The sequence below is a fragment of the Lichenostomus cassidix genome, chromosome 8 (assembly GCF_008360975.1).
Source record: "Lichenostomus cassidix isolate B80296 chromosome 8, HeHo_3.0, whole genome shotgun sequence".
Lineage (NCBI taxonomy): Eukaryota > Metazoa > Chordata > Aves > Passeriformes > Meliphagidae > Lichenostomus > Lichenostomus cassidix.
This window is the reverse complement of record NC_139489.1, coordinates 9,070,665-9,095,066: the sequence shown is the minus strand read 5'-3', so window position 1 is coordinate 9,095,066 and position 24,402 is coordinate 9,070,665. Positions and strand designations below refer to the sequence as shown.

Below are 24,402 nucleotides of genomic sequence, written 5' to 3'. Positions count from 1 at the left end.
GAAGGGCAAAGTCCACCCCCTCAACTCTTGGGTGGCTGCAATTAATAATACTCATCAGAACATCAAACATTAAGAGTCCATTCCCAAAAAGAATGAGTTGCTCATAGAAATCCAGGAGGATATCTTCTAAAAAGTGAGAAAGAGAAGCCTTAGAAAGGCAGAGGGGGGCAGTTCTATGAAGACTGAATGTTCCTCTTCTTCTCAAGCCTTCAGTGAGGCAGAGCACCTTCCCTCTGCCCACAGGCTGCAGTAGCAAGAAAAGCAGCTGGGATCTCCATCAGCCCATAATGGCAGCTCACAGCCAGGGAAGCAAGCTCCAGGATACTTCCCCCAGAACAGCAAAGACATCTTCCAGTGGTCAAAATGGAGAAGGGCTTATCTATTTTAGCTGCTGTGAAGTGTCTGGATGCCAAAACTGTTTAGAGAAGGGATGTCTCAGCTAGCTAGTCTGCTATTCTGTTAGCAAGGGTGAAACATCAGCTCTGCTTGGCCTCCTACTAGGTTTGCTGCCCAGGCATCATCTAATTGTCACTCCAGTTTACAAGCTGAAGATCTGTGTTTAGATATACTGGATGAACTTTTGGCAGCATGTCCACAGCAGACAGGAAGCCCAGAACTCAAGAAAACTGATTCCATCACCTTCCCAGTCTGAAGTGCTCTTCTGCCCACTGGCAATAGCAGATCTAGAGAAATGGGATAGAGCAGCAAGGATTGTTATGGGTTCAAACAAGTGATTCAACCCCAAATATCAAAAAAGCCTGCTCACTTTGAAATAAACGTACTTGTTTAAAGTGCCAGATGGACCTCACACGCTGATCTCCTTTCAAAGCAGTAAAGCCTGCTTCAGCATACTGTTTATGTGAGTCTGGGGCCAACACCATGGTGGATGGTGCTCTCTTCCCACAGCAAATGGACTTCTTCCCTTACCTAGAAACATCCCTACCACACTCCAAATCACTCCTACTGAGGAATCACATGATGGAGCAGAGATGCCTCTTTGAACCCTTGTGGGTTATACAGACAGAAAATGTCTTGCAAGATCAACCACCCTGAGCCACCTCAGTTGGGATTCATCCTGTCCTACTCTGGACTAAAGTGACAAAACCCTCTGTCCTCACTGCTCATAGACCCTCCCTCTCCAGTTAGATCACCCCTAAAGCACCTGTCTCCATCCTCAGCAAAGGGAGCCCAGACGCAGACAGTCTCCAGCCAAGCCTCACCTGGAACACAGTATGAGCCCATGAACATTCCCATGCGCCTCCCATCCACTGCCATCACACTGACACCCTGCTCCAAACTGGCACACTGAGGGGACTCCTCCAGCTCATCACCACCCCAAAAACCAGCAAGAGGACATGATCTCCATCCCCTAGGGAAACACACTGAACTGTTGGACCAGGTAGGGCCACAGTTAAGAGAAATTACCACTTCCACTGTGTTTGGAAACAGCAAAGCTATCGGAGCTCAAATTTAGAAATCAAGCCAATCAGACTACTGCATATCTGTTTTTGCTCAAATTAGAATGCTTTCTTTTTAAAAAAACAAACCTGTGACTGTACAGTGCCCTAGCACCCCCACTCCATCCCAAACTTAGCAGGCATTTTTCTACGTTACAAATTCCAAAGGCAGCTAATTAGTCAAGACTCAGCAAACTCAGGTTAAAAAAAGAAGCCGCTCCAACTCCATCAGGGAGGCAGATGGCAACGGCGTGTTTCAGACACTGCAGGCTGCATCAGCACTTTCTCCAGCCGATGGTGTCTGAACAGGGAGGGCTGCAGACTAGAGGCAGCACAGCAGTCCCTCTGCCAGAGGGCCACAAACAGGTGACTCACTGCCGCGAAGAATTCTTCCCTGGCCTGCGCCACACAGCCTGGAAAGACACGCTATTGATTTATTAACTTGCAAGAAGTGCTCACCTGCCATGGCTTGACCCTCAAGCCACAGTCCCAGCCTCACAAACACAAGGAGTATTTACTGGGGTGCCCAGAGCCAAGCATTTTACCCTGCCTTTTCCCAGATTGGCTTCCCACCTCACTTGCTGGGATGCTGGAAAACAGGACAACTGCCAATGGTGGGGGGAAGCAAAAATGTACACTGGGAAAACCTGTGCTGGATACACAGAGCAGTGAGACCAGAGCCTATGCAGCCCAGCTGACTCTTCAAAATAATCCCTCATGCCAGCAGGAACCAAGCCAGGTAGGCACAATTTAATTAAAATGACGTCAGCTCACACACAGGAGTCAGAGGTCCCACTGGAGATGGTGCCCAGTGGTTCAGATATTGAGCAGAGATGAGCAGAGGTCAAACTTGCTGGACTCCATCCATCCATCCTCCTTTAATTTCCTCTTGGTTTTAAGCAGGTCTTCACTTCAAACACCCTTCCTTGTGCTCTTCCCAGTGCCCTGAGCTCTCACCAGCACCAAAAGCCATCAGGCTACATCATGAGTAGCGTATTCTATTTGCAGCATCTCCAGTTCCTCTCAATCCTGTCCTACTTCAGGGCTCTGAAGCATGTCCCAGATGAGAAGGAATGGAGAGGGCACAGCAGCATGGGGATGTCAACAAAGTCTCCCTTGGACCCACAGTAGAAAAAAAAGAAATACACAGTGGAGATGGGATGCTGCCTTTGCAAGATCACTCAGCCTCTGAGCCTGAGCAGACCAGAGACAACAGGCAGCTGGTTTTTCAGATGGCCAGTTGAGCATTTGCAGGTTCTCCCACTGCTTACAGACACTGCTATGAAAACCTATACCATCTGCAGGCTCACTGCTGCCTTAGCTCAGTTATGGACTGGGTGTTGCACAAAAACGTCTGTCAGGTGAACACACATCACATTCCCAAAGCATCTAAGCAGAGCAGTGAGGAGCAGCTGACCAGTTTCAGCTAGAGCATGACCACGAAAGACCAAGTTCTCCAGGAACACCACAGCCCAGATCCACGGCAGCAAATGTTCTCCCTGCAGTTCTCCAGTTCACTTTGTGCTAGGGATGCAAAGAGCCGCAGCTCAGGGAATTCAGCAGCTAAGGATGCTCCCACTCGCTTCACTACAATGCAGGATGCATCTGCTGACATGTTCTGAGCCCTGTGTGAGGTGAGGAGACCCTAACCACAGGCTAAGCTACCTGTTGTGCTTCGCAGTGCAGGCAAGGAGGGCAACTTCCAGCTGAGAGGGCAAGGGCACCCACGCCCTGCACATCTCACCGGGTCTGACTTGGCAGGGACAGGCCTGGGCTCCTTATCTGTAAGCTTCAAAAGAGTCCAAAAGATAAGGAGGGACCAACTGCCCTGTAAGCACTATTAAAGCCTCTTCAAAACATCCGGCTGGTGCTCCCAGACTTATCGATCGATAGCAATCAATTTCTGCTCACCAGCGGGATTTTGCAAGTGCCTGCTGCTCTCTGGAATGGGGCCATTAGCACCTACAGTCTCAAACTAACAGCCAGTAATGAACATTTTACCTATGCTAATAGCTGGGGGAATGATAAACAGTGATTTCTCTATCATTGTTTATCAGGGCAAGCAAACGTTCTTGCCACAGCAAAGGAGAGAAGACACAGGGAAAGATGGTGCTGGCACTCTAGAAGTTGGCTATTTGGAGTTACTGTGAAGGAACAGGTACCCAAAGAGACCAGGAAGAGGAGCCAGGAAAAAAAGTATTTTTATTACCTAAAAGTAAGTTACTAACATGAACATGGGAGTCTCCAAGACAAAAGGACTAACTGAGCACAATATATGGACCAAACCCAAGAAGAAATACATTTACCCTATCTTTTAATTTAAAAACCTGAGTATTTCCACTGGCATTGGAGAAGCACAGTTCTCAGGGAACCACATCCTCACATGTCCACTAATTTTGCGTAACAACAGGAGTTTTCCCCAATTGCACCGTCTCCCTCCCAGATGGATATTTTGATGTGTGGTAGAAGGTCTGGGTTCACACTGATGCTATTTCCCCCTGGAGATCTACCAGGGACAGGCTTCCCTCCCCTCCTGAGGCCACGCACCTGGTAAGAGTTAAACTTCATGGCTGGTTCCAGCTCCTGCTTTGTGGGTTTAATACGCCCAGAGCTGTCGCAAGGGTGTTAAACTCCCACTCTTCCAGTTCAAAGGCAGCTTTGCAGAGCTGAGCAGTCTTAAAATGCGCAGCTTTTCAGAAGTGTGACCTTTTCACAAGGTTTCCAATTCAGTAAAGGTTTGTTTCCTCCCTTTTCAAGCACGTAACGAATGGTAGTCATGAAACACCTCCTCCAACAGCAGCAGGCAGGCGGGCCAGGCTCCCCACCAGCCTCGAAATGTCATGACCAGTTGCCTTTGGTTATTGCAATGGTGCTTCTGCAAAGGCTCAAGGGCACAGAAAGTCACTGCACCATCATCAGGCATCAAGCCCTTGCACACATCTGCACAACACCTACATCCTGCTGCTGTCCCTGCACAGGGAGCAGCCAGTGCAGGCAGGGAGGGCAGCAGGGTGAAGGACCTAGACCCACCACATTCCCCTGCACAACGTGGTGCTGCCCCATGCACACAACCCCCATCCACCCGCAGCAGGAGGGGTCTCTCAGAAAGCTGTTCAAATCCCTAATTGCCCTCCTCAATAAAATCCACACAATGTCTCTTGCCCGCAGATATCAACCTCAGAGACTTTTCCAGCTCTCCTCAGTGCCAGACTGAGGTCAAATACACAGCTTTCACTGGCCATCTTTCTTCATTCTCACTTGCCCTAGGGCTTCTCCAGGCAAAAGAAGAGTATGAGGAGCATTTTTAAGCATTTGCACCAATAAATCCTACAGCACACCAGAGGGGACACCTTCCAGTGCCAAGCAAACAGATACCCCAGTCCTCACCCTGTGCCCACTGCCCAGTTCATGAGCTCCTGCTCTTGCCCCTCTCCACCAAGCCACTTGCAGCTCCACCTGGAAATCCAAGAATAAAAGCAGCTGCTGGCCAAACAAAGCAACACTCCATGCTGACAGGATGGACTGCATTGCCACCCAAAGGGACTTCTCCATCCTAAATACCTACAAACCCAAAAGCCCCCAAAGAGCTTTGGCACGAGGCACTGCTCCTGGCTCCACCTGCATTGCCATCCCTCTCCTTCCACCCTAAAGAAAGCTAAACCCCTGCACACACCCTGCCTGTCCTCTTCTTTCTTCTCTGTTCACACTGCCTGGAAACCTCTTCCCATTCCCACTCAGAGAGGGAGTTCTTGGGGGCAGCAGACAGTTTTCCCACATCTGGTAAGTGCTTCCATGTGCTACCTAGCCATGCATGAAGCACAGAACCTTTGTACTGCTCCATCAGACTCCCTCTCACATGTAATTTATTTTCCTGCAAATGAGCTCAACATTTCATATTTTGCCCCTTTTTGCCTTGTTTACATGACTGGAGTGGGGGAATGTGCTGTTGTCCTCTCCAAGGGCAGCAATCCAGCTCTCAAAGGCTACCAATCCCAAGGAGACTGCACTGCACACTCCCACCAAAACCAAATCTGTCCCACAGCTTTGTTGCTATTGTTACAACCAAGGACCTCATCTCCAATTACACCCTTATTCCAGGGTGTCCACCTCACCACCATCAGCAAATGACTGGACATGGGTTTCTTTGGAGGGACTCTGTAGAAACATCCACACAGTCCCTACAGCTCAGGAGGCTTATGTTATCTTAAAATACCTGGGATTAGTAACCTAAGGCAGGTCAGGTAGTGCAGGGGGTAGTGCTGCAGAAACTGGCCACAAATCCAGGGCCAGTGAAGTTCAGTGCCATTAAACTGCTGAGAGTCACCAGCACAGATGTGCCAGGTATTTCTGAGCTAACTGATGGGACATGTCACCGGTCCCAAAGTTTACAAACTCCTAATGCAAGGCACTGTCAGCAACACAGCTGATGTTTGGAAGGAACACATTGTTTTTATGCTGACGAAGTTTCTCCAAGTACAGGGTACAACATCACACAGACCAAGTTCAGAGCTTGGGTTATGTGCTTCCCAGAAAAACTTTGGGCCAACCAAGGGGGAACTCCAGCCTTACACCAGACTCCATAAACCTGTCACACAGCTCCAAGGCAAGCTGTGGCTAACCTGCATTTTGGCGTTTTCCCTATTCACTGCATATTTACCACATGGGTTTGTTTGGATGTGTTTTGCTCACGACTTGCTCTTTGGAGCAACTCCAAATCTGCCTCCCTCTTAAGCTGTGCTACAGTATAGTCATTCAAACTGATTGCAAACATCAGAAGCGAGGGTTGATTTCTTCATGTGCTCTAATTCTAGACTAGGTCACCAAAGTATTTTCATAGTTATGTCAGCACTGTCTAGACAAACCATTAAAAACAGGATGCAATGATCATCAGAAATGCAATGTCAAGTTTGTGCCCAGAGACACTACAGGAGCCACAGGGAGAGAAGAAAGGCCAGACTTGTCCAATTCCCATAGGTTTACCGGAGTTGGCTCAGTTGTCACTTTTTGGTTAAAGCGAAACTTTACCAGAGATCACCAGAAAAACATATATTTAACTGCAATCTGAAATAAACAAGCTGACATCAACAAGCCTGGAGAGCAGCAGGATCTTTTGAAGGACTCTCAGTGCAGTCACAAACCCATCTAAAACTGGCTCCTCCATACTACTGGATGCCCACACCTTGCTACCAACACTGAACCCCCACCAAACCACCACATCAGCATCCTCAGGGCACCAGGCAGAGCACCTTAAGCCATGAGTCCCAGCACATACAGCAGAATTTGGCCGTGGGCACTCACCCTCATCAACCTCCACCAGGTTCCCATGCTCACCACCAAACCCACAGCCTCTGCACCCACGGACAGTATCTTGTTAACATCATGCATCCGAACGGCTGCTTCCCGTTCCTTGCCACTTCTTGGCAGGGAACTCTTCCAAACTCCAAGAACATGAGCTGTAATCTTGGCAGAAAGGGACGTGCGTATAAAAATCACCACTCTGTCAAAACAGAAAAATAATGCAGGAGCTGATCTGTGCACATTAATCCGCTGCAGTCATGAGGAGACAATTTCCCTGGAGAAAGTCATACATTAAAAGGAAAAAGAAAAAAAAAAAAAAGGGAAGAAAAAAAGATTAATGTGACTTTGAAATATCACAAGCACCGTTTATCTTCCTCCTACCACCACAGGTTTCTTGTCTATTTTTCTCTCTTTTTTTTAATACAAAGAGCCTTAAAATTCCCTGTGAATACATCCTTTCTGCCTCTGATGTGCAAATATAGGTGCATTACAGTATAGCAAAAATATAAATATAGTACGACCTGTTCTCTCACTATACAATATCAACATTTTTAATTAATTCAATTAAAAAACCACTATTGCTTTTCAGTGGCATAACCTTCTAATTACACTCAGAGTAGATTCATGCTCCTCAGAGCTGCTACTTATGCTTGCAACTCAGTCACACACAAAGTTCAGCCCTTTGTACTTCTGTGTCAGCATGGAAGATGAATGCAAAATGCTGCTCCCCAATATACATTTAGGCACAGATAGAGAGCTCAGGCTTGTGTCATGGGCATGACCAAAAATTCAAGAACGTATTCCTTTTCTAGGGCAGGACTAAAGGATTTTTACAGCTAAAAAAATAAAAATAAATAAGGTTCAATCTATGTAACACAAAGACGACAGACATGCTTAAAACCGAGGTGAATTGCATGAACTCAGCCTGTGGCAATCCTGAAGCAAATGAGCTCACCATACCGTTTAGATTCTCATTTTCCCTTTACACATATCCCATAGATCATAAATACACATTAATAACTGTAACAGTCAAAGTTTACATTCGGCTGTAACATTTAGGATCAATACTCTTCAAATGACCTTTAGTAGTAATGAGCTGCCATAACACTGTCTTGAGGACATTAAATTTTTATTAGAAATACTTTACTACAAAGGTTCAAATCTGTCTCTATGCTCTTGTGCACCCAAATATTCTCCTGTTGTATTTTTCCTTCACAAAAATAAAAAGCAGGTCTTCCAGGGTTTTTGAAAAAACGTGCAGTGTGGAGGCTTTAAATATTTCACATTGTCAGATGTGGGGGTTTTCTTTCCTTGTTGTTTTTTAATCAGAACCCATGAGCCAAGGGTTGGAAAATCAACCACTTTTCAAAGTGATAAATAGGAATTGTTCCCACGTGGTTCAAACAGGACAGGACTGAGCTTCTGATTACCATAAGCCCTCAACTGGATGGGGGTGGAGGAGGTGGGAGAAGCTGATGCTCCACCCGTGGAGGGGTGACCCAGAGCAGAGCTGTGTCTGGCCCTACAGATAACCCCCAGCTCCCCAGGGAAGCCATCCAGGGGCTCAGCTCTGCTCCTGCCTCTGGCTTATGGGGATCTCGATGGGGACCCACCATCAGAACACATCCATCTCATCCAGCTCCGGCCAACTGAAAAGCAAAAAACTGAAAGAGGAGGCAAAGCATCTAGTCATGATCCAGCCTCTCCTTTATTATTTCTTTTCAAAGACTAGTCAAGTTCAAAGTCAGATCATGTCCACGTTTCGCTGCCTATTTTTAAAATTACAAATAATTCACAGGATGGGGGCCTTGTAGTAATTTATTTCTTCACCTGCAGGTCCTGGACTCAAACTAGAGAGAAATCTGATTTTAGCAGAACAATGAAACCGAGTGGATGGAGGTGAAGTCAAACAAAGGAGACACAGGGGAAAGAAAGAAAAATATTTCTCTGCATTGTTATTAGATGTCACCTCTAAGAGTTGCAAATTAAACACATTCAAGGCAGCACCATATACTGCAGTTAATGTCCTTTGAAGAACCGGCCTTGGCTCAGCACATCACCAGGATGCTACAAAGAGCCCAGACCTGGCAGGGAGGGCAGTGAGAGCACGTTCCTGCATTTCATTGTAAATTCCTCAGGAGTCTTGACTCTTCAGAAATATTTCAGTCTTGCCTCTCTTGTTCATACTTATCTTAAGTCTAAAAAGAAATTTTGCTGTTTCTATACTACTTTCTAGACAGCAGTGATCCCACCGGAGGGGCGCACCCCTGTAAAACCACCAGAAAAAGGCAGAAAAGCTGATCAATCAATATTTGCACTCCCCAGACCGGTGATTTTTAGGGAGACATTCTGAAACCTCAGTATGTATCTTTCCATGCCTTCGGAGAGCATCCTTCTTTCAGGCGGAGGTACCAGGAGAGCCAGCAGCAAGCCTGCAGCGCGCACCCTGCCCACAGCACTCTCCTCCCCTCTGTCAGCAGAAGGCAAACCACATCCCCCACCCTCCCAAACCCCTTATCTGGGTCATGGCAGTGGCAGCCCCTCACCACAACCCCCATTTCTCCCTCAGCTCCTGTAGCAGCTCATTAGGGTGGAGAAAGGCTCCAGCGCATCATCTCTGCGGGCTGGTGGAGGGCTGAGCCGCGACGGGTAATTCCCACTGCTTAATGACCTGAGACCAGCCGAGGCACAGGAAAATGGGAAAGGGAATCTTCTCATTTGTTACCCATCCCCACATCCCGATAAAAAGAATGATTACACTTTTAAGTTCGAACAATTCCCTGCAGTTGTAGCCATGTCATATCTAGATTGTCTAATTTACATGCATATTCATAATCCCTGTGTATTTAATTAAATTCTTCAATCCCTGGAGTGTCTTTCCTAAACAATAGTAATTTATCTTGCACAGATAAGGGTGCCCTCGATTTATTCCACTCTGTAGCTAACAGCATTTCCTTCTGATCAAGGCTAGGAAGCAAACTTAAACAGAAGGAATCGTTAAATATATTTAAATTGCAAGATTAGGCTGCTTCTCTTTCTTTCTTTCTCACCCCAAGTTACCCTTTTAAAGAATAAACACTTTCTCCTGGGCTCCAAGGAAAACCTTTCACCCAACCTTCTGACAGCAGCTGCATGTTCCAAATACAGTAATGTTGCCCAAAACCCACAAGGCAAAGAGATCTCACAGACTTGGTGTCAGGAGCTACTGAGTGGCAGCACTTCCATCCAAAGCAGTCCATCCAACATCCTCCGGATGCATCTTCCACCACAGGCTACAAATTCCACTGCAGCTCACAACAAACAAGCCACACGTTAAAAAGTTGCAAACAGGAGGTTGAAGAATTCTTCTTTCCAGCAAATATCCCATACACTTGGGACTATTCTTCCATGGATGACCTTGGGCATCTCAGAGAGAGGGCCAGACATGCAGCAGACACCCCGAGATGAGGCAGCCCTTCAGAGAGCTGCAGCTGCCTCCAGACCGCTAACCCTGTTCAAATATTAGCACAGGGAATTTAACTTGTCCTACAATTAGAGAAGCGTTAAAATATTTAGCAAAGTCAAACTGACAAGAAGATAGTGATGACAAAAGGAAAGAATAGAGTCTGGTGCTACTGCACATTTTTTGACTACACATTCCTCACACCCTGTTAAATCCACAGCTCTTAACAGCTTCACTTACTCTCCCAAACCTCAGCCTGCAGATCTGGGATGGCATCGAAGTGGGGTGAAGAAGTGCTGGTCTCTCCAAAAGCCTGTTTAGCCCCACCAGTGCTGCACCACTGCTGCCTCCCAGAGCAGTGCCAGCGGACCCTGCCAGGGAGGGCCAACCTGATGCCCACAGAAGGGATGCTATGCCCCAAAGACACTCATGGATAATCCCAGTGCTGCAGGAGATGTGGGGCCAGGGCTGCTGTCACAAACCATCTCCTTCTGCATTCACATCGCAGCCGAGGGCCAGGGCAGCCCTTTGGCTGGAGAGACTGCTCACACCAGGGAAGCATCCCTCTGCTCCAGCCCTGCTTCTTAATCTCCTCCCCAAGCATCTGCTGCTGACCACTGCCAGACACAGGGGAACCCAGCCGTTCTGTTCCCAACCAAGCCCTCGAAGCCTTTAGAGATGCTGTTACTATTTATGAAAATAGGGTCAGGATCCTGCTGTCACAGCTCCTTCCTGAGCTGCAGCGTCACCCGTGCTGTTGAGGCAGCTCTGGGAAAGCCCTCAGGAATGTGACCACTGGGACTCAGTGACGGACAGGCACTGAGGCCCAGCCACTAACGCAGCTCTGGAGCAAAATCAACCTCCCCTCACCTAGGTGTCCCTGTGCCCACCTCCCTGGCCAGCTCCATCCTCGTTTCACACACACCACAGCTACCAGGTGAACCTGTGGGCCACCCCCAGAGCCAGCAAACCCCTACTTCACTGGGTCACCACACCACAGCCACAGCTGAACAACCACAGCCCCACACAGCCATGCCTGGCTGACACCACAGCCCCCACCTCTACAGTGAGGTGCTTCTCCTCTCATTTAGCAACAGAGGAAGCAATGGACAAGGAGGGCAGTGGTCTTCTTCAGTGCTGGAACTGGACCTGGCACTGTCCTGAATAGGAAGGAGCTCATGGAGCCATGCTGCCTTGCCAGAGCTGGGCTCTCAGCAGAGCCCACGGGACAGTGAGGTGCGTCCCCCATACACAACGTGGAGCCTGCCCACAAGACATCCTGCCATTGCCAAATCCTCTTCCCCAGGAATTCATAACTGCATTCAGACATTCCCAGCCTGTTACTTATTTCAATGCTTTCAGCTCTCTGGAGTATAGGGACATCCTGTCTTAAACCTGCTGAGCCTCACGCCAAAAGGACATCTGCTTGGAAGGCAGCCCCTCTGGCTGACCCAGCCCTGGAGGGCTGCCTTCCCGTCTCAGCAAGATCCCAAACATACCCTTGAACCCACAAAGCAGAGCCAGCTCACAGCAGAGCCAGGAGCATGAAAAGTTGCTTAGGCAAACCACAGCTCCCATTCCCACTTCAGAAGCATTGCAAGATTTTTAGGCCTTGGAAACATTTTCTTCCTACTCAGGGCATTTTTAGGTTAATCGTTCATCAAACCTCACAGCCCAGGAAACCCTGGTGTAGCTTACCTCTGTGTGGGTGTGGGAATGGGTGGGGGAAAAAACCTTCTTGGGCATCAGGCCTTCCCACAGCATTTGGGCTAAGCTGGGAGCCACCAGAAACAAGCCAAAAAACCAGGCAGGCAGGCAAGGGAAAACCTCACCACTGCCCTGTGCCTCCTTCAGATGCCAGGAATGCCTCGTTCATGGAAAGCATCAATCCCCATTAAGTCATCCTTCCACACCCCTCTTTTCTATAGGGAAAGTTGAGAAGCTGAGTCATGACTAGAAACAACTAACCATTCATCTTTATCCTGTCTAGTTTTGCTAAGTTTTTATGATTTTTCAGAGCCTAAGTCACAGCATATTTTTATCACAACACAGACCGAAAGGTAACAGCAAAATTTCCCTCTGCACCCTTTCCCAGCAAGTACAGCACAAGTGAATTTTATGTAGTGGGATGGGGTCCCTTGAAGCTAAAGCAGACTGAGTCAAACTCAAGGGAAGTAAGAGATGAAGAGAGCTCTAGGAAGGGGAAGTTCAGGGAAAGAACATGGCTAAGCTCCACTCTGTCCAATTTCCGAGGGCATAGCTCAAAAGCACTCTAAACTCCACTGCTCTTTCTTGGTCATCCTCATAAGCACTTGCTTTGTGACTGTTGTTGGTGAGTAATATTTTCCACAGAGGCAGCAACTGAGCAGAAGCAGCACACCACAAGCCACCCAAGTTCACCACCATGCTTTATCACACATTGGTTGCAGTTCCTCTCCATCAAAATGTATCAGAGCTTTTAACGCTTGGCTTCATCGTGAGCCAAAGGGGCAGAAGAGCACATTCCCACATCCCACTCATCACCTCTCCTAGAAGGTATCTGCTTAAAACAGACATTCCTTCCCTCACTCACTTTCCAGTCTCCAGAAGTCATCTCCCAGTGCAACAGGAGGCCAATCAAGGTCAAGTAACCTGGCAGAAGCCACCACAAGAGGAGGTGGCTGGGGACAACACAGGCACTGGAGCCCTCTGAGTGCACTCAAAGCATCTGTCAGTGGTGCCAGTTAACCTCAAAGACAGACAACCTGCTGAGACTCTCAGTTTCTCAGTCCAAGTCTTCGGAGAGCTCAGCTGACCTCAACATTTTCCCAACACACCATGACAACATTTCCAAGTGGAGTTTACAGCCTGATTTTTCAACTTTCAGGCCAGATGCCCCTTGTTTTAGCAAGTACATAAAATATGGCCAGTCCACATCTTACAGATCAAATAAGGCAGGCTTAAAAGAGGGGAGACTCAGAACAGAAAAGATACTTCCCAACAGGAAAAAAAAAGAAAAACCAACTTTTGCCTCAAACATACCAGACACAGGGGACAAATTAAAAAGGGAAACCATAAAATGCTTGCCCAGCTCCTTTTTTTAATCCTTACATCTGCTGCTTTACAGTAAAGTTTCATCTACTGTGTATAATTAGATATATGTTCCATGATTCTGCTCTATACATATTTCTTTGAGACTTATCCGCACATTTTTTAACCCCAACGAAGTTTTAACTGGACCAAAAGCTGCAGTTAGAGCATTGCCTCACTCAAAGTTTTTAGATGTGCTGCAATGTCAGCAGGTTAAAGTTCCAGCCCATGGTCTGCAGACTTTAGCAAGGCAGAAGGAACACACCAGCTCATTGCTGCTCACCTTCAGCTCCAGGAACATTTAAGCTACACAGCATCCCCTGATTACTCTCCAGATCCCACATTCAGTACCATATTACACTACAGCGAGATCAGGGCAAAGCCCAGTAGGTTTTCCAGAAGAGCCCTGTGCTCATCCTGGCCCAACTGCAGAACACAAACCAGCCTTTTTGTTGTTTGCTAGTAGAAGATGAAGCTTGGTTGGGTTTTCTTCATCAGTTAAAGGGTTATTTCCTTAGAGCTGGGAAACAAGACAGGGAGACAAAAGGTTACCAATTCCAGTGTCAAAAATCCAGCAGGCCAAAGAGATGCTGCTGCTGACCTTAAGAAACTCCAAGAGCAGTGGGTCCAGGAGATGAACATGACCCTGACACCAAAGAGCCAGACAACAACACGAGTGGGGGAAAGAGATGAAGAGACCAGGCAATGGGGATGCTCTCAATTTACAATCATTGCCCCATGCTAATTGTTTTGGCAATAAAGGAGATCTCAGTCTCATACACCCAATTTCTAATTAAGCACATAAAATGTGCACAAGGATGGAAGGAAACTGTCTCTATTTGTAAAGCAAGGACCAACAATCCCATGCTTTACTGGGGCAAGGAAAAGAGCATTGCCACTGCAAAGCACCCAAACATACATCCCATTGCACTTAGGACCAATGGTGTGGGCACTCCTGGGAGAAGCTGATCTGCCAGTGTCTCCACCAACCATGAGCAAAATCAAGGAGATAAGCAACTCTAGACATCCACCAGCCGAGCTAAGAGGATGAAGCATTTCTCTGGAAACAATCGGGTTCTCTAATAACAGGGCTGCAGCAGCAGTGTGAAAGGGAGGGAGGAGGAGCAGGCGGGGAGAAAGGGACTAGCTGGATATTTATCCCATCCTCATCTTTGTGTTATCAGTACCCCGGTATCAGCATTGTTCAAAATGGCTGCTTAGATGGTTGCCAGCAGCAACAACAGAATCGGTCCATCTGCTGGCATTCTCCTTAATCTATCTCAAACACTCGTCTTCTTTTTAAATGCACGCAGGGGAAAGAAGGGGGAAAAAAAGTCTGCCTTGTACAAAGAAACAGAATCCTCCTATAACAGAGCCTTTTAACTAGATTTTATGCCACCCCTGTTTCCAGGACACACAGACAAAAGTTAATTTTCCGATAAAAGAACCAGTGTAAGGTGCTTTTTTGTTATGAGATCAGAAAGCAAATGGAATTTGAATTGTCTGCAGTGGCATGTATCTGACAAAGATTAATTTAAACAGATATTGTCTCTGAAACCAAAGTCCATTGAGCGGCTTCACAGCCTATCAACCATGCGAAAGCAGCTCCTTAGCAGCACTGCTGACTCCACCACTTTCTTTAAAAATGGCTTAACCTATTTCTTGTAAGATAAAAGGTCATATATAGTTCTATTTTACAAACCCATAATAGCCAAAGCCACACCAAGCGAGGACAATCGAGAGAAAATAATAACGGGGGGGGATTTCCTCCCCCTTCACAGACAGATGCTCGACACTTGCTGGGTATTTCTCAAAGCACGCCGGCAGCGAGCGGCTGCAGCGCCACCGAAATGTTTCGACACCCTCAGAAAAGAATAAAAACCACAGGGCGTCTGCAGGTCGCCAGTGCAGGATGTAGGAGCCCACCCTGGGGTGGAGATGCTGCAGCAGGACAGCCCACCACCAAGGGCACTTGGCTGAGATATAAAGCCACAAGGCTGTAGGGACAAGCACAGGGATGCCAGCTCCTTGGTCACTGGGCCAAGCAGGCAGGGACAGGCAGGAGGGGAGACGCACTGTGCCCCGGGTGCTCACTCACCCCCCAGCCCCTCTCTGAACACTGGGGTATTATTTCTCCTTTTAATCACAAGAAACAGATCTGTGCATGCCATCAGCGGGCTGGGTGGATGGAGACAGCTGCTCAGACTTCAATGGGACACACACACGCACACACAGAGGGGGAAAAAACTGCAGAAATCCAAATCCTGCAATTTCTTCCCTTTTTATTTCCAGTTTATACAGAGCACCGCAGGGAAAATGCTACCAGACAGTTTCAGAGCATTTGATATAGCAACGACCCAGCTTTGGGAAAAGAACGAAGGAGAAGCAAAATAAAAGATGACAGCCAAAAGCACTTTTAATATAGTTTCAGTACTTTCAAGAGAAAGCTTCTGTACACAGAGCAGCCAATGAACTGTTACCAAAATAAACACAAGTGGCTTTAAAAAAAAAATTAAAAACGTCTTTCTGATGATAAAGAAAATCAAAAGAGATGAAAACTAGTGAGCGAGACAGAAAATGCATTTATTTTTCATCCTCCAGACACACTTCTTTTAATTTGGCATCCAAAGCCACCGTAGTTCATTAATGGAAATTTTATTTATCTCAGGAACCATTTGTTGCTTTGCCACTCCTTTGACAGGGCACTCATCTTCATCAAGGCAGCCACACAAGGCACAGCACGAAGCATCTCCTGCCACCCCAGCCTTTAAACACCACACAGCACCAGTAACGAGGAATGGCTGCGACTGGTGTCACGAGCAGTCACCCACATGCTGGTATCAGTCACAGGTCAGAGGCCAGGGCTACTGGTCAGCATCCAAAACGGGGGCACAGCCTGCCCTGACCTCGCCAAGGTCCCAGACACAAAGCCTTCAGCGTTCCCACGGGGAATCTCCCCGCGCCAGCAGCTGCAGGGCACGGGCACCGTCTCCAGGTGCAAGGACAGCAGCCAGGCAGATACCACGCTGCATCCTGCTGAGCGAACCTCAATAATGATTAGCAGCCCCGGTCAAACGAGCTGGGTGGCAAAGGTGCAGGCAGCTCATTACGGGCATTAGTGACAAGCAGGGCATGGCAAGGGGGACACAGACCCCCGTGTCCCATTTTAACCCGGGGCGACAGCAGCAGGACATTTGCAGACAGCAAGCTGGACCAATATATCTGCATGCAAACCTTCCAAGCTGGCATCCCAGCAGATCTGCTTCCTAAGCACATTCGTGTCTTTGTTTTTAATGAGGGGGAAAGAAAAAAAAAAGGAAAAACCCCTGGCAACACGCACCTACAATGCGACAAGTAAAAGCCCAGGGTTTTATTAATTTGTGCATTACTTTAAATGCACCATTTTAAAAGGACTAACCCCAATCCTGCACAAAATCCTAAGCCATAAGCTTGAGACAAAAAAGCAAATGCTCTTAAAATGCAGCACTAGAAAATCCATTTGGAAAGAAATGTGGTGGTGTCATGCACAGGTGAATCCTCAGCATTTAATAAAACACACCCACCACACCAACCAAGTGGAATCTATTCATATTTAAACATCAAGATTAAAAGAAAAAAAAAAGCCTTTGAAAAATTGAATTTTATTTCTGGGATATTTTATTGTAATACCATGAAGATGCTTTCCTCCTCACATCACCCAAGAAGGGGTTTTGAAGCACCTGTGTCTCTCTGCAAGATGTTATCAGGACCTTTCCCAACATCTGTTGCAAAGACACAAAAGAACTTGAGGGTCAAGCCCACACATCAAACCCTTGTGAACACAGGTGAAAAATGAAATGGGCTCAGTACTTCTCCGCTAAGCGTGGAGGACAGCATCTCCAGGGCCTTGGCAGTACTGTGGGCAGACAGGGAGAGCTTCCCACTGCCATCCCACATCCTGGCTCTAGAAGCTAGATTTGTCCTATTGCACTTATTAGCACAGCCAAGGTTTGAGTTTTTGTTTTTATCGGGAAACAGATCAATTTCTATTGATACTGACGCTGGAGAAAGCCAAGGCTCAGCAGAGGCAGGAACCAGTTACTCAGAGGAGTCATTTTCCTCCCCTCCTCTCATCCCCAAAAGACCAGGACTATGACAATTCCATGACACAACCTCTTCAAGACAGCATCAAATATACAGTAGGGTATACCATAAGTTAATTTTTAACATCCTTCAGACATTCCACACCTCCACCTCCTTGCAAAATAAAGTCACCAGCACCAGCCACAGATGGAGGGACTGATGGAGAAGCACAGGTTCAACCATCACCTGCCTCCTGCTGAGCAAAGCCAGGAGGTGATTCCAGCACCCACCTGCCCAGGTGTCCTCCACTGCCCCACTGATGGAAACAAGCCCGGAAAAGCAAATGCTCCTTCCCCATCACTTCACTCAGGACGCCACATGAGTTTGACTCTTCAGAGAGTAGCCAGAAGAATGAGGTCAAAGCTTCACACCCCTGGGAGAAACAGCACAACTTGCCTCACATCTCCTAAAGAAAACTCACTTGCTTCAAGCACAAAGTAGCACCATGCAGCAACAAGCCTTGGCCTCACACTGAAAATGCCCAGGCTTGGCTGCCTTGAGAGGGAGAAGAAATGCTGCTGCTGTCCCAAAAAAAAACCAAGCCCAGTTCTTCACCTGCATGAGCTACTCCAGCCTCAAGAGCAGCAGGGGAAAACCAGCATCACTACCAAACACAGAGCTATCCATTGTCACCTAAATGCAAAACCTCTGAAAAATAAATGCAAGCACAAGGTTGGCCATGCCATTCATCTGAGCTAACCCCAGAGGGGAGCATGTCTCCCACTGGGAAAGGAGAGCAGGACATAACCCCAGAACCACCAAGAACTCCATCTCCCCCATGGACCAGGTCCTCCTCCAGGGTGAGGTTCCAATATATGCCAAGGAAACATAAGCTCACAAACTCTTCCATCCTATTACCACCAATATTATTTTTTTAACCTTCTTTTTTTCAAAGAAAATTAAAAGCTGACACACCACAAGACAATTTGCAGCTGAATGTGGCTTTACAGAGCTATCAGATAGACAAGCTCATTTAAGTTTTCCAAAAGTCCTATCAGAGGTTTGAGGGACTAATCATAAAACATCTAACATCAAAGCCAGTGTCAAATAACAGCAAAGCACATTCCCTCACACAAAGCTTCAAAAACAAAGCAAGCAGGCACATGTGGTTTATGTTATTGCAGTTTTAGCACAGTTAAATATTTCCTAAAATATTCCCTCTAGATGTGAGCAAAATTAAAATCTGCTGTGAATGACACGCGACTTGGAAGCCAAGAAAGCCAGCATCTCACCTGGACTAAGCTTTATAAAGCACAGGTGAGCTGAGAACAAACTTCTATTGCCAGCTCAAGCCAGAAACTAGGACTGGTCATACTCTAAAAAATTTTTCAAACCTATTTATTCTTAAAGCCAAAACTAAATACTTTATTTCTTGCACTTTATTTTTCAGGTCTCTGGCCTCTAAGTTAGTATCATTTAATTAACCACCTAGTTCAAAAGACATCCCAACCTCAGAGGATCTGTTTATATTCTTCAAAAAAGACTTAAAAGCCAATAAATAAATCTGCTTAAAATAAAAGGTTAAAATTCCAGCTGTCATCTCAGCTCCCCCTGCACTACCAGCAAGAAACTCTGGTGGTTTTCATCATCTTCTATTTCAGTTTCTGTAATACAGTCCAGAACAGGCTCAAGAAATATCTCACCTATGAGGGAGCAGCAATAAACAGATCGTAAGTTCTAATGCCTAATAATACTTTGTTTTAATTATATATGTTAAGGAAAAAATAATTAGGAACCTAAAGAGCTTAATGTATATTTAAAATGTACAAGAGTTTCCATCATGATAGGGCTAATGAACCTCTGCCAGCTCCTTTCATGTGGTTTAAAATATTCTAACACATAGGGTAGGATCAAGTAATCTACCAGTAAAGAAAAACAAAGTAAAAATTAATTAACAAATTGGATACATGTTGCACAACAAGCATCCCACACAAAAACTAAAGAGGATACAGAAAAACTAAACTCCCTTAAGCAGGACTCTGACACAGGACACCAGGATTTAACCTGAAAAAACCTTTCACATCCCATGGCGTTCCTTCCAAACCTGCTCCCACCGGATACAGCTTTAAACCCAGACCCAGGAGGAGACCAATCTTTACACAAAACAAAAGCAACCACAATTCACCCTAGAGAGCCCCATCAAAGTGTTTTCCCCAAAATAAACAGCTCTATAAAGCAAAACACCACTGGATATAAATTTAGACTCTACTCTGTACCACGTCACAGGGGCAGGAAACCAAATGGTTGCCTAAAAGTGAGCATTTTTAGGGGAGAAGAAAAAAAGAAGCTTAAAGCCTAAAAATAGCTTGGAAAAAAAAAAGCCTGAAGTGGTTTCAACCACACTGGAACCCATCGGTATTTTTACCTTTGAAGCTACATTTCAACAGGCATCATTACAGACACACACCACCATAAGCTGAAACTGAAGTGTAATAAAAAGCTTCCAAATCTGAACTCACCCAATTAAAATGCGTTTACAGGTATCATTTACAGGTATCAGGTCTTGCTTAACCTCTGCCAAGTCAGAAGGCTGTTGAGGCAGGGCTAGAAAATCCCCAGCACCTGCATGTCAAGCATGGACACCACACTAGGAAACATGGGAAGGTACCCATGACTGAACTGCAAAGCATCAGATAAAATATCCAGAATTAATTGCAGGTTTGAAAAAAACAGGCTCCCTTCAAGTGTTTACAAAGCCAGGGCATTTTAAAGCCCTGCTTCATTGTTATTCTAACAGCAAAAGTAAATTCTGCCTATGTACTTATGGCTGGACCGCATACCTTCCCATCGGGGCACAAAGGCTTATCTGTGGGTAAGGAGCACATACCATGTAGGTTCCTAAGTGGCTGGTTACAACCCAAAGAACAACACAAAGCTCGATGCTTCCCCTCGTAAGTAATTGTAAAACCAATGGAAAAGGAGAATTCCCCCCTAAAATTACCCAGGACACTTGCCCACCCATCGGCATCCAAGACAACTCGAGGGCAAACCGTATTATACCACACTGGGGAGCGCAGGCGAGAAACATGAATTTGTTCTGCCAGATCACAGCTCACTGTCAAAATCCACCAAAGGTCTTTTTTCTCTCCAAAAACCCAAGAGATAATAGTGAAAAAACTTTTGTTCATAAATATTTATGCAAGTGAACTTGTTAAAAATTAACCGCTGTCGTTAAAGGTTTTGTATCCTTTAGGATTCCCGGCATGCAGTGCAGTTGCATGCTTTATATTAAGCCTGGCATTTCTGCATTCCTTTCCTGCATGCTTTTGTCATTTGTCTAAAAATTAAAAGAAAAAAAACCCACACACCACACACACACAAAGACGGGATCTGTACACATAATAATAAAGCAGTTTTTAAGAAGACAAAGATGCCTGTGTTCAACATCCAAGATCTTTCTTTGAGCAGGGGGAAAAAAAAAATCAATTTAATGACTCCAGTGAGATCAGGGTTTAAGCCTCGTTTAAGTTTTACTAAGCATGAAGGAATTATTGGTTGATAATGTGGCATATATGTTTTTTTCAGACCTGCCAGCTTTGTAAGCACGAAGGAGCCAGAGCCTGAAGCACTTTGTCCCCACGAGCACAACCCTCACCCCTCCACACCATCTTCCATCGCCAGAAGGTCATTCCTCCTGGATTTTGTCTTTCAATTTTTCAAAAGGATTTTTCCAACCACACAGAGAAGGAATTTCACATCTGTACTATCCTTATTTTTTCACAGGTCTGAGTCAGAAACACAACTGTATAAACATCTGATCTTTATTAAGAGCAAATCTCAACTGTGCAAACCTCAGGTCATGGTGCCGGGAGCTGGTGGTGTCCGTTAAAGGGATCCTTAGAGGGGAACAGTAGTTTTGATTTAGTGCTGGAGAGCATCAAGGAAGCCAGGGTTGGGGTTTTATTTTTTTCCAAGACATAATGGTTCCCAAGTTCCTATCTTAATTGCAAACACACACACGCAGCCACAAAGTGTTTGTGTCTCTGGTGGCTGGAGCTCTTCCACCTCACCTTCCAGAGGCATCCACAGGATGGATGTGGAAAGTTGGCAGAGGATATCTCAGCTATGCCTCCTGTCTATAAACACACAGCCCTTCACAGCCTTTTGTTTGATGTAAATTTCTCTCCTCCAGCTCAGGGCTGCAAGGGACTGCTGTGACACGGCTGCTCTGGGGACAAAAACAGAGGTGTCTGACCCCACATCACCCACCCACTGCTGTGTGAAGAGGAGCCACACCACAGCCAAGACCCCAGCCTTCCCCCGCCCCAGCTCCAAAGGCAAATTCCCATGGCGAGCATCCCGCGCGCCCCTTTCGGGCTGCAAAAACAGGAGATAAATCACCCACCGACTTTGCGGCGAGCGCTTCCAGAACATGCTGCTTCATTTAAAAAGCTGACGGCTCGGAGGACAATGAGCACAAGCTCTGATTTCAAAGCTGGGGAGACGGTTTAGACTTGTCAGGGGACATGAAACACCAGAGCCAGGACCATCCTCCCTGTTCCCTGGCTCGTCCAGAGCAGCAGCAGGAAGTGCAGGAAGATGGGGCAGATGGGATGCTGGATACCAGCACTGGACATCACTTTGGGATGGGACTGTTCTGCTGCGTGTCCCGCATGCACCTGACCCCAGCGCTCACCCAGATCCTTCACAGAATTGGGTAAAGGCTCACCAAAGCCATGTTTCAAAGACAAATAAATTTAAAAACTCATTTAAAAAGAAAATTCCTTTGTACAGAACCAGTCCTGCGTTTAGGCAACCATCACCTCTGTCTCCCACTCCCACACCAGCTGCTCACTGCATCCACACCTCGGTGGGCACATCATTAAAATATCACCCTCAGCAAGCTATTATTTTCCCTCCCCCTAATTTTGAAGTTCCTGAAGAGCTACTCCTCTCCTTCTAAAAAAATTATTTGGTTTTGAGTTTCACAGTATTTTAAACAGAATAATTAATCATCTTAACGCAGCCCTTACAAAATATTAATTCACGCCAAAAAAAAGGGTATAATCATATCCTCAGAGAAAAACCTTTTGTGCTTCAGGAATTTTCACTGCATGTCCTCAGAGGTGGGAGGAGAATTCTTCTGCTGCCTCCTATTCTCACATCTCAAATGGAAAATGTTTTGATAATGCTCTTCTGAATGTAAACTGTACCAAATGGGATTTTTATTATTTTTTTAAGCAGCTTTTTTTTCCCCAAAAGGAAGAACGGCTCTTTAAATAAACAGAGCGAACTACCCATTCCTTACAACAAAAACCACCCTCCCTTCACTCATTCACGCCATACCCTGGCACAAGATGAATTTACATTTCGCATTTGCAAAACAAATTCTCGCCTAATGTCATTTTAATGGGAACGCGCATTTCAATCCCTTCCAATAACAACGAGGAGCGGCTTATTTTATGTAAAACACCCCAATTTGTTTCTCTTTAAATATATGCGGATTTCAGATGGGGACAGAGACTAGAAGGACAGGGGAAGAGGAACATTTCCTCTCCGGCAATCCCCCTCCGCCAGCGCACACAAAAGCCACCTGCCCATGGAGAGAAAACACGATGCCATTATTCCCACCATCATTCCCACGGCCCCTTCGACACCGAACGAGCGTGGGAAGGCCGTGCGCATCCGTCCCCGACACGCGCATCACGCCAGGTCACCGTGGTGGCCGCGGGTCCACCCAACTTGTCACCCCCACCGCTCCCCCCGAGCCGGCCCCGCTGGACGTGCTCGTGCAGGGGCTGGGAAGAGGAAAGCGGGGGCTGATGCCACCCCTAGAGATATTCCGAGCAGGGAAAGCCCCGATGGAGAGGACAAAGAGGAACGCTCCGAGCTGCTGGAGAGATGCATTATGTTTATAAGCCTGTCTCCCGGTGGAAGGGACAGGACCCCCGTGGGAGTGCGGGTGGGGGAGCTCGGGGGTGAGACGGACCGCGGCTGCGGGGTCGAGGGGTACGGCAGGGCTGTGTACCCTCAATACAACCCCCCGACGGGCACTTGGGTTGCGGGGGGGAAAGAGGGGTGGTCTTTATCTTCTCCCTCGGACTGGACGGACGCCGTCCAAGCTGCGGGCAGCTGCCGGTGACCCCCGGGCAGACGCACCCCCCGAGGTGGGGGAAGGTCACCCTCGCCCTCCCACCCCCTCAAACCCCAAGCCGGCATCTTCCCGGCGGAGCGCACGGCGGTCCCTGCCCCCGGGGCAGGATTTTCCTGTCAAACCACAACCGCGCCAGACAAAAGGCTTAAGTGCAGAAGAGGATGGGGGGAGTCGGGGGGGAGACGGACACAGACGAGCCCCCGGGGGCCCCGTCCCGGCACTCACCGACTTGCAGCACGTTGTCCACCGCGCCGGTCTCCAGCAGGCGGATGCCGCGGCGGAAGGGCAGCCCCTCGCCCTGCGGCGCGGCGGGGGCGGCGGGCGGCGGCGGGCCGGCGGCGGGGCTCTCCTCGCCGGCCGGGGCGGGGGCGGCGGCGGCCGAGGGTCCCCCCGCGGCGGCGCTGGCGGGGGAGGCGGCGGCGGCGGCGCGGCCGGGCTGGAAGCTGGAGTACATGCAGATCTGCCGCTCGCTGCGGGGGAAGCTCCAGTAGACGATGCGGCGCTGGACGGGCTCGGGGATGCGCTGGAAGCGGCCCTCCACCCGCTCGAAGGCCCAGCTCCCCGCCACCCGCTTGGCCGCCGCGTCCAGCAGCGACTCGGGCTGCAGCAGGCTGCCGGTCCCGCCGCCCCCGCCGCCGCCCCCCGGCCCCGCCGCCGCCGTCGCCAGCCCCGCCGGCCCCGCCGGCCCCGCCGCCGCCGCGGGGCAGCAGCCGGGCAGCGCCGGAGGGGCCCCGCTGGCCCCCGCGCCCGGCCCCGCCGAGCCGGCCCCCGCGGCCCCGGGACGGGGGTGCACGGCCCCGGTGCCCCCCGCCGGGCAGGCCCGGGAGCACAAGCGCTTGGGGCCCGGGGCGCCGGCGGGCAGCGGCGGGCGAAGCAGCTCCTCTCCCTCTCCTCCCTCCGCCATGGCTGCGACCGACTGA

At 48.0% G+C, this 24,402-nt stretch overlaps 1 protein-coding gene across 1 annotated transcript in view; it reads right to left on the bottom strand.

The window, feature by feature from the left end:
* Positions 1-24,402, bottom strand: part of ZSWIM5 (zinc finger SWIM-type containing 5) — a 96,896-nt gene extending 72,494 nt beyond the window's left edge. The window contains exon 1 of the mRNA XM_085067745.1: positions 23,708-24,402. Within this exon, the coding sequence (XP_084923871.1) occupies positions 23,708-24,386 (679 nt within the window). The 5' untranslated portion in view covers positions 24,387-24,402. The remainder of the gene's footprint in view (positions 1-23,707) is intronic.